The sequence below is a fragment of the Hyperoodon ampullatus genome (genome assembly GCF_949752795.1).
Source record: "Hyperoodon ampullatus genome assembly, chromosome: 9".
NCBI classification, from domain to species: Eukaryota; Metazoa; Chordata; class Mammalia; order Artiodactyla; family Ziphiidae; genus Hyperoodon; species Hyperoodon ampullatus.
Window position 1 is genome coordinate 21,729,943 of NC_136922.1, and position 13,861 is coordinate 21,743,803.

Here is a 13,861-nt window from a genome sequence, read left to right on the forward strand (position 1 = left end):
GAAAGCTAAAGCAAAGGAGAACAAAATAATAGAAGTGAGTTAGAATTTATGGCACATCAGCACTGGAAGAGTGTGTAGGGGTCATTTAACTTTGTCTGAGCTCATCCCTCCGACCCCCAGCATTTTCAAGGTGCAGGAACCAAGTTGCTCAGAGACCATGTGCCCTGGCCTCTGTCACAGAGCTAGTGGGTACCCAGGCCAGGTCTAGAACTAGTCTCTTTTTAAAAAAAATTATTTTATTGAAATATAGTTGATTTACAATGTTGTGTTAATTTCAACTGTACAGAAAGTGGTTTAGTTATACATGTATACACATTCTTTTTCATATTCTTTTCCATATGGTTTATCACAGGATATCGAATATAGTTCCCTGTACAGTAGCACTGTGTTGTTTATCCATTCCATATATACTAGTTTGTATCTGCTAACCCCAAACTCCCAATCCATCCCTCCCCTACACCCTCTTCCCCTTGGCAACCACAAGTCTGTTCTCTATGTCTGTGAGTCTGTTTCTGTTTCGTAGATAAGTTCATTTGTGTCACACTTTAGATTCCACATATAAGTGATATCATATGGTATTTGTCTTTCTTTTTTGAACTTACTTCACTTAGTATGATAATCTCTAGGTCCAATTCCCAGAGGGTAGCTTGTCTGCTGCAGGAGATACGGGGGAAGGAGAAACCTATTTGAAAATGCTTTAAGCAGGTTATTTATGCAAAAGTGTTGACTTTTTTCCTTTAACTGTCTAGTGAACCACTGCAGCCTGAGCTGTTGTTTGTAATTATGCAGTAATTCAGGAACTAACTTGAGATTCTTCTTTTTTTTTTTTTTACATCTTTATTGGAGTATAATTGCTTTACAATGGTGTGTTAGTTTCTGCTTTATAACAAAGTGAATCAGTTATACATATACATGTGTTCCCATACCTCTTCTCTCTTGCGTCTCCCTCCCTCCCACCCTCCCTATCCCACCCCTCTAGGTGGTCACAAAGCACTGAGCTGATCTCCCTGTGCTATGCGGCTGCTTCCCACTAGGTATCTGTTTTACGTTTGGTAGTGTATATATGTCCATGCCACTCTCTCGCTTTGTCACAGCTTACCCTTTCCCCTCCCCATATCCTCAAGTCCATTCTCTAGTAGGTTTGTGTCTTTATTCCTGTCTTACCCCTAGGTTCTTCATGACATTTTTTTTTTCTTAAATTCCATATATATGTGTTAGCATATGGTATTTGTCTTTCTCTTTCTGACTTACTTCACTCTGTATGACAGACTCTAGGTCCATCTACCTCATTACAAGTAGCTCAATTTCGTTTCTTTTTATGGCTGAGTAATATTCCATTGTATATATGTGCCACATCTTCTTTATCCATTCATCCGATGATGGACACTTAGGTTGTTTCCATCTCCAGGCTGTTGTAAATAGAGCTTCAATGAACATTTTGGTACATGACTCTTTTTGAATTATGGTTTTCTCAGGGTATATGCCCAGTAGTGGGATTGCTGGGTCATATGGTAGTTCTGTTTGTAGTTTTTTAAGGAACCTCCATACTGTGCTCCATAGTGGCTGTACCAATTCACATTCCCACTAGCAGTGCAAGAGTGTTCCTTTTTCTCCACACCTACAAGCAACTCTATGCCAATAAAATGGACAACCTGAAAGAAATGGACAAATTCTTAGAAATGCACAACCTGCCAAGACTGAATCAGGAAGAAATAGAAAATATGAACAGACCAATCACAAACACTGAAATTGAAACTGTGATTAAAAATCTTCCAACAAACAAAAGCCCAGGACCAGATGGCTTCACAGGCGAATTCTATCAAACATTTAGAGAAGAGCTAACACCTACCCTTCTCAAACTCTTCCAAAATATAGCAGAGGGAGGAACACTCCCAAACTCATTCTACGAGGCCACCATCACCCTGATACCAAAACCAGACAAGGATGTCACAAAGAAAGAAAACTACAGGCCAATATCACTGATGAACATAGATGCAAAAATCCTCAACAAAATACTAGCAAACAGAATCCAACAGCTCATTAAAAGGATCATACACCATGATCAAGTGGGGTTTATTCCAGGAATGCAAGGATTCTTCAATATACGCAAATCAATCAACGTGATACACCATATTAACAAATTGAAGGAGAAAAACCATATGATCATCTCAATAGATGCAGAGAAAGCTTTCAACAAAATTCAACACCCATTTATGATAAAAACCCTGCAGAAAGTAGGCATAGAGGGAACTTTCCTCAACATAAGAAAGGCCATATATGACAAACCCACAGCCAACTTCGTCCTCAATGGTGAAAAACTGAAAGCATTTCCACTAAGATCAGGAACAAGACAAGGTTGCCCACTGTCACCACTCTTATTCAACATAGTTTTGGAAGTTTTAGCCACAGCAATCAGAGAAGAAAAGGAAATAAAAGGAATCCAAATCAGAAAAGAAGAAGTAAAGCTGTCACTGTTTGCAGATGACATGATACTATACATAGAGAATCCTAAAGATGCTAACAGAAAACTACTAGAGCTACTCAATGAATTTGGTAAAGTAGCAGGACACAAAATTAATGCACAGAAATATCTGGCATTCCTATATACTAATGATGAAAAATCTTCTTTTTTCTTTAAGTGGCTTCCCCTAGAGAGACATACCATATATTTCTGGGTGGGAAAGCTGAATGAGTGATCCTAATTTAATTTACAAATTTGATGCAATCATAGGCACAGTTCCTATGGAAATTTTTTTTTTTAACTTGACAGAGCTATTCTAAACTTCATCTAGAAGTCTGAGCGAGCAAGACTAGATAAGAATACTGAACAAGTTAGTGAGAGAACTTGAACTACCAGAGAGCAAAACATATTGTAAAGCCACAGTCAGGTAAACAACATATTATAGGCATGGGAAGCCGGGTCAGTGGCACAGCCCAGAAGGTGAAAGAATAACCATATGCATAAGAATTTAAGTATGAGCCATTGGGGGAAAGAATGAAAGAGTCAGTAAATGATGTGAGAACAACTCAACTATTTGGGGAGATTACAGGAGAGTCCTATCTCATGCCATATACCAAAATATAATTTAGATTGATTAAAACTAAACATATAAAGGGGAAAAAAGTTAAAAATCTAAGTGAAAATTAAAATGCATATGTCTTTCTAAACATAATACTAAAAGTCAGAAACTTAAACGCTTTTAGGCTTTTAAATATTATTTAAAATATTTTCAATATTGTTAAAAATATTAAACCCTTGAAATAAAAAACAAACCAAAGTAAATCTTCTTGCACCCCAATGTTTATTGCAGCACTATTTACAATAGCCAAGACATAGAAGCAGCCTAAATGTCTACCAATGGAGGAATGGATAAGGAAGATGTGGTACATATATACAATGTAATATTACTCAGCCATTATAAAGAACAAAATAATGCCATTTGCAGCAACATGGATGGACCAAGAGATTATCATACGAAGTGAAGTTAGTCAGACAGAGAAAGACAAATATTATATAGTATCATTCATATGTGGAATCTAATTTTAAAATGATACAAATGAACTTACTTATAAAACAGAAACAGACTCACAAATTTCTAAAACAAACTTAACAGTTACCAAAGGGGAAACGTGGGGGGAGGGATAAGTTAGGAGTTTGGGATTAACATACACACACTACTGTATGTAAAATAGGTAACCAACAAGGGCCTACCATACAGCACAGGGAACTCCACTCAGTATTTTGTAATAACCTATTATTATGGGTAAAGAATCGAAAAGAGAATGAATATTTGTATGTGTATAACTGAACCACTTTGCTGTACACCTGAAACAAACACAACATTGTAAATCAACTCTATGCCAATAAAAATAAATAAATAAAAATAAAATACACTAGAGTACGGGGAAAAAAGTAAATCTTCTTGTTACAGGGTTAGGTCTTAGATCTTTTAGAATGTATTAAATGTAGAATAAAGTTCTCCCTGGGTTCTGTTCAGACTTAAACGGGTCTTGGCAAGACAGTGGGGAGGAAGGGAGAGATGTGTGATGGGCAGGGAGGGTGCTGAAAGGTGGCCTGGGGTTGCTGCCTACCCCAACAGTGCCATCTTATTACAAGGGAAGTTGAAAGTTGGAGAAGATGTATGGAAAGAATCCTGGCCAGGATACCCCTGTTGAACGTGCTTTATAAGTAATAATGCAATTCACCCTGGTAATCGACCGCTGGTGCCTAAGGTGGTAAGGTTTCTAGGTGGGGTCCTTTCTCATCCATGTGCATCTCTGCAAATTGGTTTGGTTTTGTTTTGCTTTCCCCAGATTCTGTGGGAAAGGTAGTAAAGTTCATAAGTAATGTTTTACTGACTTTTTATAGGAAACCTTTTCTGGAAGTTGTTATTAGAAAGGGAAGGCAAGCAGCAGTAATGTTTCTACAAGAACAAGGACTCAGGGCAATTTAGTGATTTCTCCTGTGGGGACTGGAGACAGAATTGGAAAGCAGTGGTTATTACAAGATACTGAATATATCAAGAGTTCCCTGTGCTCTACAGGAGGTCCTTGGTTATCTATTTTACATATAGGAGTGTGTATCTGTTGATCCCAAACTCCTCATTTATCCCTCCCCACCCATTTCCCCTTTGGTAACCATAAGTTTGTTTTCTGTGTCTGTGAGTCTATTTCTGTTTTGTAAATTAGTTCATTTATATCATATTTTAGATTCCACATATAAGTGTGATATCTTATGATATTTGTCTTTCTCTGTCTGACTTACTTCACTTAGTATGATCATCTCTAGATCCATCCATGTTGCTGCAAATGGCATTATTTCTTTCTTTTTTATGGCTGAGTAATATTCCATTGTATATATATGTACCACATCTCCTTTATCCATTCATCTGTTGATGAATGTTTAGGTTGTTTCCGTGGCTTGGCTGTTATTTATATATATATATATATATATATATATATATATATATATATCACATATATGTATAATATATATATAATATGTATGTATATGTGTATATATAACTAAATCACTTTGCTTTACACCTCAAACTAACACAGCATTGTAAATTAACTGTACTGCAATAAAAAGGTTAAATCTTGAAAAACAAATTTTTAATTAAAAAAGAAAAATGGGGGCTTCCCTGGTGGTGCAGTGGTTGAGAGTCCGCCTGCCGATGCAGGGGACACGGGTTCGTGCCCTGGTCTGGGAAGATCCCACATGCCGCGGAGCGGCTGGGCCCATGAGCCATGGCCGCTGAGCCTGTGCGTCCGGAGCCTGTGCTCTGCAACGGGAGAGGCCACAACAGTGAGAGGCCCACATACCGCAAAAAAAAAAAAAAAAGAAAGAAAAATGGGAAGAAGTGGAATTGCTAGGTCAGAGTTCGCTTGCTCACATTTGGAATTTTAATAGATGTTGCTAAACTGCTGTCTGTAGAGATGATACCTACCTATAGTTCCCCAGTAATAGGTAGGAGTTCCCTGGTGGTCCAGTGGTTAGGACTCTGAACTTTCACTGCTGGGGCCTGGGTTCATTCCCTGGTTGGGGGACTAAGCTGTGCGGCAAGGCCAAACAAACAAACAAACAAAAAATCAGAGATATTTGACCAACATGTGGCAAATGTTTTGATCTCTATCAGTGTGACACAGCATCTAGGTAAAGTCATTTCACAACTGAGGTTGAGCACTGTTTTAAGAGTCACCAGATTTTCCGTTTTTGGGAATCAGAGAGCATTTTAGAGCTGGAACAGACCTTAGAGATGAAGTCCAGCCATTCAGCCTACACATGGAGAACCTGTTTGGCTGTGGTCACTTGGCTAGTCCATGACTGAAGCCAGACCAAACCCCAGGTCTTTTATTTATCATAAAAGCTCTCTGGGTGTGTGTAAGACAGCCCTGGAAAGGTCTCTGGGGCAGTCTGGGTTTGGCTCCATAGCCAGGAAGCTGGAAGTTACTGCACAGGGCCACAACACCATGACTGTAAGGCCAAGTGCTTTAACTCACCCTGAACTTCAGATCCCTCATCTGTAAAATGCAGTTGATATTAGCCTTTTTGCCAAGGTTTCAAAGATTAGGATTCATGTAGATAAAGCAGCTGACACAAGTTGTCTCACAGCTGTTATCATCCTCCTCATATTTCGTTATCTGACTTCCCCACCCACATGTAGGGGACACTTAACACTAACATTCTTTTTTTTTTTTAAGTTTTATTAGGACACGGCCAGACCCATTTGTTACACATTGTCTGTGGCTCTTCCCGTGCCTCTTTCTCTTTTTTTTTAATAAATTTATTTTATTTATTTATTTATTTATTTTTGGCTGCGTTGGGTCTTCATTGCAGTGCGCGGGCTTCTCATTGCGGTGGCTTCTCTTGTTGCGGAGCACGGGCTCTAGGTGCTCGGGTTTCAGTAGTTGTGGCACACGGGCTCAGTAGTTGTGGCTTGCGGGCTCTAGAGCACAGGCTCAGTAGTTGTGGTGCACGGGCTTAGTCGCTCCGCGGCATGTGGGATCTTCCCGGACCAGGGCTCGAACCCGTGTGTCCTGCGTTGGCAGGTGGATTCTGAACCACTGAGCCAGCAGGGAAGCCCTGCATCATTCTTTTAAGTATACAGAAGCATCCCTTCTAGTATAAGAGGGGGACCTTGGGGGTTGGCAGTGTTCTTTAGAGAAACATTACTGGCGTGATGTCCCCAGGGGGGCCAGCGACCACCTGCCGGTGTCAGATCAGACACTGGCCTGGGTGCCCTCACTGGAGGGCACAAGGTGGTGAAGGCATTTGGGGAAGATGGGACCAATGGGACAGGAAGTGGGGGGAGAAGGGGGGTGGCCAGGGAGAGTGTCGGCAGGGAGTTTGAGGAGGTGCCACCAAGGTCCTGAACCTCTGCTTTTGTCTTCGCAGCTCCTGCAGAAAGAGACCAAGATGAACGCGGAGGTGAGTCCTCTAAAAGGACCCGTTTAAGGATGCTTTTTTTTTGTAGTGTCCCTCATCTCTCCTTCACAGAGTGTCTTCTTTCCTCCAGAGTTTTCGGAAACGTCAGCACAAACTTGAAAACGTGTCCCCTCCTTCCTGCCACCACACATGGCTCCAGGTGATATGGGAAGAATTAGGCTCCTCTGAGTTCTTATCTGTGTCAGTCCAGCTTCACTTAGATTAGGATTTATCTACTTCAGTTTATCCTGAAACAACACTCATGGGTTAGGGGTAGAGTGGGCCGGGCCCTGGGGGCTGCTGGGCCCTTGTGTTATTCTGGGGACACTTAACTCTGCTTACAAGGACCTTTCTCTGCATCATCTCCCTGTCGTCTCACTTCCACCGAACCTGTTCTTCGATCCAACGAGATACCTAGTCTCTTTGTCCCTTTGTTGTTTCCTGACCCATCAGCCCCTCCTGCTCTCACTCCCTTCCAGGTCCAGCGTAGATCGTGGGGTCCATCTCTTCAACTGCTATTGTGCTCACATCTCCAACTGCTTCTCCCCTTGTCCTCTTGATCCCCCATGGCCAACCCAGAGGCTGTCCCCACAGGATGGTGGTCTTGGGTGAGTGGCACAGCTTCATGCTGTTTGCGGCTGGCAGAGGTCTCAAAACCTCATCTGGGTGCTCAGCACGCCCACCAGGCCCCCTCCGGAGCCCCAGGCATCCCTCTTTTCCTTTGCCCTAAACAGCCAGGTCTGGTCTTCCTGACTCCTCCCGGCTCCCTCCTCACTCTTAGCACCTGGGTCACCTTTTACTTTACAGAGAAAAACTGGAACCATCAGCCATCATCTCTCTCAACTCCTGACTCCCTGGTTGTCTTGTTCCTTTTTTCATAGTGGAAGGGATGCTTCTCAGTGACAGAGCTCCAGGCTGCGAGCACAGGAAAACGCAGTTTAAGGTGGTTTTTATCCTGGAAGTCCAGATGGAGGGCAGGCTTCAGGGTGGGTTGATCCAGTGGCTCAGCCATCTTATCAAGGACGTCCAGGATCTTGTCATCTCTCCACTCTCATCCAAGTGTTGGCTTCATCCTCGAGCTAGCGTCCCTCAGGGTTCTAGGATGGCTGCCAGCAGGGGTTGGGACTACGTGCTTCCTCATTCACTCGGAGCGGGAGAAAGACGTGGCTTCCTGCAGCTCTCCCGGAAAAGTGGGAACCTCCTTTCCTGAAGCCTCCACCAAACTCCTGCTTAGGTCTTGCTGGCCAGAACCAGGTCACATGCCCATTCCTGGACTAATTAGTGTGTCAGAGGAGCCAGGATTTTGCCAACTGGCTGAGACTAATCAGTCCCACCTGGTGCAGCTTCCCCCTCTACCCCAGGGCTGGATCTGGGAAGAAGGAAGGCGAGTGGACACTGGGAAAGGACCCATTGCATCCCATCCCAGACATTTCTGGTGAAAGCGTATTGACTGAAAAACACGCACACCTAAAAGTTGAGAATTATGTTTTATTCTGCTGACTTACAGAGGACTTAAGCCTGGGATACAGCCTCTCAGGAAACTCTGAGGGACTGCTCCAAAGAGGTAAGGGACAAGCCAGGATATATAGGGTTTTTTGCCCCCCAAAAAAACCCCAGGCAATTGGAACATCAAAAGATTACTGTTAAAGGAAAACAGACATCTCAAGTTAATGAATTTATCACTTTTCTACGTATGCGAAGACGCAAGAGTCTAGGCTTATTGAAATCATTCCTTTGATAGGCACCTTAGCTATCTAGGGTGCCTGAGAGCAGTATCCTGCTCTTTCTCCATCCTGAGTCCCCTCAGGATGCACCTCGGGGGCAGCTGCAGTGGCTGAGGGCTTGATGGCCTCAATCGCCTTTCTTTACTGAAATGGCAGGCGACACTCTTTGTCCACACTCTGAATTGCAGACTCTGCTGCCTGTTCAGACCTTGTACCACCTCCCTGATTACCTCCTTGACCGGCTGCACTGTTGGGCTCATTTCTACTCGGTCTTTCCCATCAACATTTCCAACTGCTTTAGTTTTAGTTTTTACTTTCTTCAGAACAAAGCAACACATGAGGTCCTGTCAAGCTACCGTAATCCTATTTTTCTCATTCCCTTCAGAAACTCATCTTTAATAGTAGTTTTTGATATAATTCAAAAAGATACGTGCACCCCTATGTTCATAGCACTATTCACAGTAAACAACCTAAATGTCCATTGACAGAGGAATGGATCAAGAAGATGTGGTACATACATATAATGGAATACTACTCGGCCATAAAAAGAATGAAATAATGCCATTTGCAGCAACATGGATACAACTAGAGGTTATCATACTAAGTGAAGTGAGTCAGAAAGAGAAAGGCCAATAGCATATGATATCACTTACATGTGGAATCTAAAATATGGCACAGAAGAACCTATCTACAGAACAGAAACAGACTCACAGACATTGAGATCAGACTTGTGGTTGCCAAGGGGGAGGAGGGGAGGGAGAGGGATGGAGTGGGAGTTCGGGGTTAGCAGATGCGAACTATTATATACAGGATGGATAAACAACAGGTCCTACTGTATAGCACAGGGAACTCTAGTCAATGTCCTGTGGTAAACCATAATGGAAAAGAATATAAAAAAAAGAATGTAGATATGTGTAAGACCAAAAAAATAGCTTTTAAAAATTTTAGTTGTTTAATAATGTCAATACACAGACCTCGTACAAAACTCAAAAGGTATAAAGAAAACGTTAAATAGTCAAAAGCGAGTCTCCCAACAACCCCATCCACCCAGCCTCCTCCACCCCAGGGCTGGCCTCTCTTAACCATTTTCTGGGGCCTCTGCCGCCTTATCCGAAGGCCCTGTAACTCACTCTAATTCTCATGTTCTTGGAAGTTGTGAAAAAAAAAAAGAGTAAACACTTAGCATTAATATGAAGCTCATAGAACCTGGCCTGGTAAGAATTCTATCAATCATCAGCCACCCGTTCTGTTCTATAATTTTGACCTTCCCTTTGGTGCCTTTTCTCTCTCAGCCTTTTAAAAATATTCCCAGACCTCGGGTCCCCCTCTCACTACTCTGCCTTCTCTTCTGCCTTAAACACCCTGTGACCACCTTCTAGTGGTGGTGGTCTCCCTTCTCACTTCCCTCTCCTGTCTCATCCCAGGGCAGCCTGACGTGGTCCTCGCTACTCCAGTAAAACTTCTCAGAGCTCTCTCTCTGGAAGTGATAGCTCCCTCATGTGAATATCCATCACCCTTCATTCATCACTTCTTTTGTTACCTTCCGTTCTTTGACTTGGAGTAGAACTGTCTGTGTGCCTTGTTCATCTTCGCATCCCCACAGCACCTGGCATGATGCCTCAAACACCGTGTTTCCTCACTAAATGGCAGTTGACTAAATGATGGGATGATTCAGAGACTGTTTAGTCATCTTGTGATACATTCCAGAGCTTGGGTGGATCAGGAAAAATGTAGAGGAAGGAAAACTTGCAGAGACTTGAGGCTGGCTGGAGAGGGAGGGAGGAGCGGGGTCTCAGCCGTAATCAGCCCTTTGGTCTCAGAGGATTTGTCCAGTGCAGGAATGACTCCCAGGATTTCCAGCGTGTCAGGACAGAATTTGCAGAGCCACTGGCCTTTGCCCGGAAGTTCAGAGCACAGCCAGTCAGGTGGGGTGGGTGGTTGGAATCTAGCACAGAACATGATGACGCAGGTCAGGGTGGGACGGCCAGGTGGAAATGCCCAGTTTGCATTTCTTCCTGGGACTGGAGCTTGGAGGGGAGGATGGCTCGCAGCACATGATGTGGGAGACTTCAGCATAACGGTGGTCCTGGAAACCTTAAGAGTGCGAGACATCCCTCCCCCACTCTGGGAATATGGGGAAAAGAGAAGAACAGAAGGACAGGATCGAGCACTGGGGAATGTGCAACACTAGGGCGCAGGATGAAGTGTGAGAAGGAAACCTCGCCGTGAGACGAGGGAAGACAGGGAAGGAGCGAATTTAAAGAAGGTCCCCTTGAGTGTCAAATACGAGTTGAGGTCCAGGAGAATGCCGCTGAGGGAAAGCCCTTGAACTTGGCAGTGAGAAGATCTGAGATGCCCTGTGATACGGCAGAGAGGTGTGGTAGTGAAAACCAGCTTACAGTTGGGCTAGAAGGGTGAGTGGAGGAAGCAGATGCGGCCCGGGGGTATGAGCAGCCAGCTGATTTGGGGGCAGTGGACAGGCCACGGGCAGGGACGGAGCGCACTGAAGACCAGGCAGCAGAGGCCGCCCAGCTCTGTAGCTGGAGCCTAGGACAGGAGCAGCGAGTAAGCCCAAGGCTGTACAAACTGTAGAGCTCTCATCTGCTCAGAGCATCCCTCGGATTTGTATATCTATTTTAAGTGTTTGTATTTTGGATAACATGCATTCACATGATTCAAAATTTTAAAGAATTTAGAAAAAAAAAAAAGATTTACTCTGGGAAGACCTCTTCTTTCCCAGCTACTCTGTTATGCTCCCAGGCAACCAGTGCTACTGGTTTCTTGGCTATCCTTTCAGAGAGATTCTAAACATATACAAGTATTTTTTCCCTTCAGCTGCCTCGCCCCCTTGTTGTTTTTTTTTTACACAAACTAGAGCACATATCTTACACTGATCTGTATTTTGCTTTCCTCAGCCAACAATATATCTTGGAGATAGGTCCCCTCCAATACATAAAGAACTTCCTTGTTCTTTTTTTTCTTTTTTGCGGTACGCGGGCCTCTCACTGTTGTGGCCTCTCCCGTTGCGGAGCACAGGCTCCGGACGCGCAGGCTCAGCGGCCATGGCTCACGGTCCCAGCCGCTCCGCGGCACGTGGGATCTTCCCGGACCAGGACACGAACCCGTGTCCCCTGCATCGGCAGGCGGACTCTCAACCACTGTGCCACCAGGGAAGCCCCCTTGTTCTTTTTTACAGCTGTGTAGCATACCATAATTGTATAACCAGTCTGCTATTAACAACATATACATTATTTTCAGTCTTTTGCTGTTACAAGCAAGGCTGCAATAAACCTGGGTCATTTTACTTGCATATATGCTTTAGAAATGGATTTCTCTGAGCAAAGAATATTTGTGTGATAAACATTGCCAAGTTGCTCTCCACAAAGGTTGCCTGTTTTTCTCTCCCTTTGGCAACATACAAATATGCCTGTTTTCCCAGGCCAGCCAGTGTGTTATCAAACTTACTGATTCTTGTAAACAAGTGAAAAACATTAGGTTGTCCCTCCTGACTATTTGAAATCTTCATACCCCATCCTGGAGTGGAAACCCAGCACCTGCCCTCAAACCTCCCACCTTGAAGTTCTATAGTGATTTTACATTTTCTTCTACTCTCCTCACCTCAGAATAATTTTTTTTTTTCTGAGTTGGCAGTACATGTGTTCTTTTTTTTCGGTACGTGGGCCTCTCACTGTTGTGGCCTCTCCCGTTGCGGAGCACAGGCTCTGGACGCGCAGGCTCAGCGGCCATGGCTCACGGGCCCAGCCGCTCCGCGGCATGTGGGATCTTCCCAGACCGGGGCACGAACCCGTGTCCCCTGCATTGGCAGGCGGGCTCTCAACCACTGCGCCACCAGGGAAGCCCACTGTGCATGTGTTCTTAATCCTAACTTTCTCTAAATTCCATCGTCAGATCTTGAGCTCCAAACACTCAGCTTCTCTGAGTCCAAGACAGGGAGAGCAAGCTCACTCTGTGACTACCATTTGGTCCCCAATTAATTTTTGAGTCACTTTGCTGTTCCTTATGTCTGTCCCTTTTCTGCTGTCTTGAAACTGCTGCTGTTCCTTTGTTCCTTAAAATACCACCTCTACAGGACTGGATATACAGTGCATTTGATCAAGGGTTCAAGACAGCAGAGCACAGCAGACAACTGAAATGGAATTTTAGACATTCTGGCTTCTAGAAATCCATTGCCCACCTGTCTGCTGGGCATGTCTTACTGCCTTCTTTCTTGCCATACTTCAGCCTTCTCATAATCTGTGTGCACGTTCACCTTCCTGCTCATCTTTTTTCCCCTTTCCTCTGCTTTCTGCTGGTTCTCACTGCCAAAGTTTTAGCTACTAAATTGCAGAGCAGTTTAGCCATCTCTTTGACTTGTTTAATCTCCTATAGTTGGGGATTTTCCAGTTATTGTTCTAATTTCTAGTTTAATTCCATGTGGTCTCAGAGCAGACATTGTATGATTTCTGTTTTTTTAAACTTGTTGGGGTGTATTTTATGGCCCAGAATGTGGTCTGTGTTGGTGAATGTTCCACGTGTGCTTGAGAAGAATGCGTATTCTGCTGCTTCGGGGTAAAGTAGACTATAGATGTCAGTTATGTCCAGCTGACTGATGCTGTTGAGTTGAACTATGTCCTTCCTGATTTTTCTGCCTGTTAAACCTGTCCATTTCTGATAGAGGGGTGTTGGAGTGTCCAACTATGATTTTGGATTCATCTGTTTTTCCTCGCAGTTCTATCAGATTTTGCCTCATGTAGTTTGGTGTCCTGTTGTTAAGTGCACAAATATTAAGGATTATTATGTCTTCTTGGACCCCATTATTATTATGTAATGCCCTTCTTGCAACTAACATAGCTATTCCTGTTTTCTTTTGCTTATAGTGTTAGCATGGTATATTTGTCTTCATCCATTTACTTTTTTAAAAAAATTTATTTTTTGGCTGCGTTGGGTCTTCATTGCTGCGTTTGGGCTTTCTTTAGTTGCGGCGACTGCGGGCTACTCTTCGTTGTGGTGCACGGGTTTCTCATTGCAGTGGCTTCTCTTATTGCGGAGCATGGGCTCTAGGTGTGCGGTCTTCAGTAGTTGTGGCACACGGGCTCAGTAGTTGTGGCTTGTGGGCTCTAGAGCGCAGGTCCCGTAGCTGTGGCACACGGGCTTAGTTGCTCCGCGGCATGTGGGATCTTCCCGGACCAGGGCTCGAACCCGTGTCCCC

At 43.8% G+C, this 13,861-nt stretch overlaps 1 protein-coding gene across 1 annotated transcript in view; it reads left to right on the forward strand.

Annotated features, from left to right (window-relative positions):
* The window catches only part of BLVRA (biliverdin reductase A), a 59,998-nt gene that overhangs the window by 7,832 nt on the left and 38,305 nt on the right, over nucleotides 1-13,861 (forward strand). Inside the window, exon 2 of the mRNA XM_079710970.1 lies at nucleotides 6,899-6,931. Coding sequence (XP_079567096.1) covers nucleotides 6,920-6,931 — 12 coding nt within the window. The 5' untranslated portion in view covers nucleotides 6,899-6,919. The remainder of the gene's footprint in view (nucleotides 1-6,898; nucleotides 6,932-13,861) is intronic.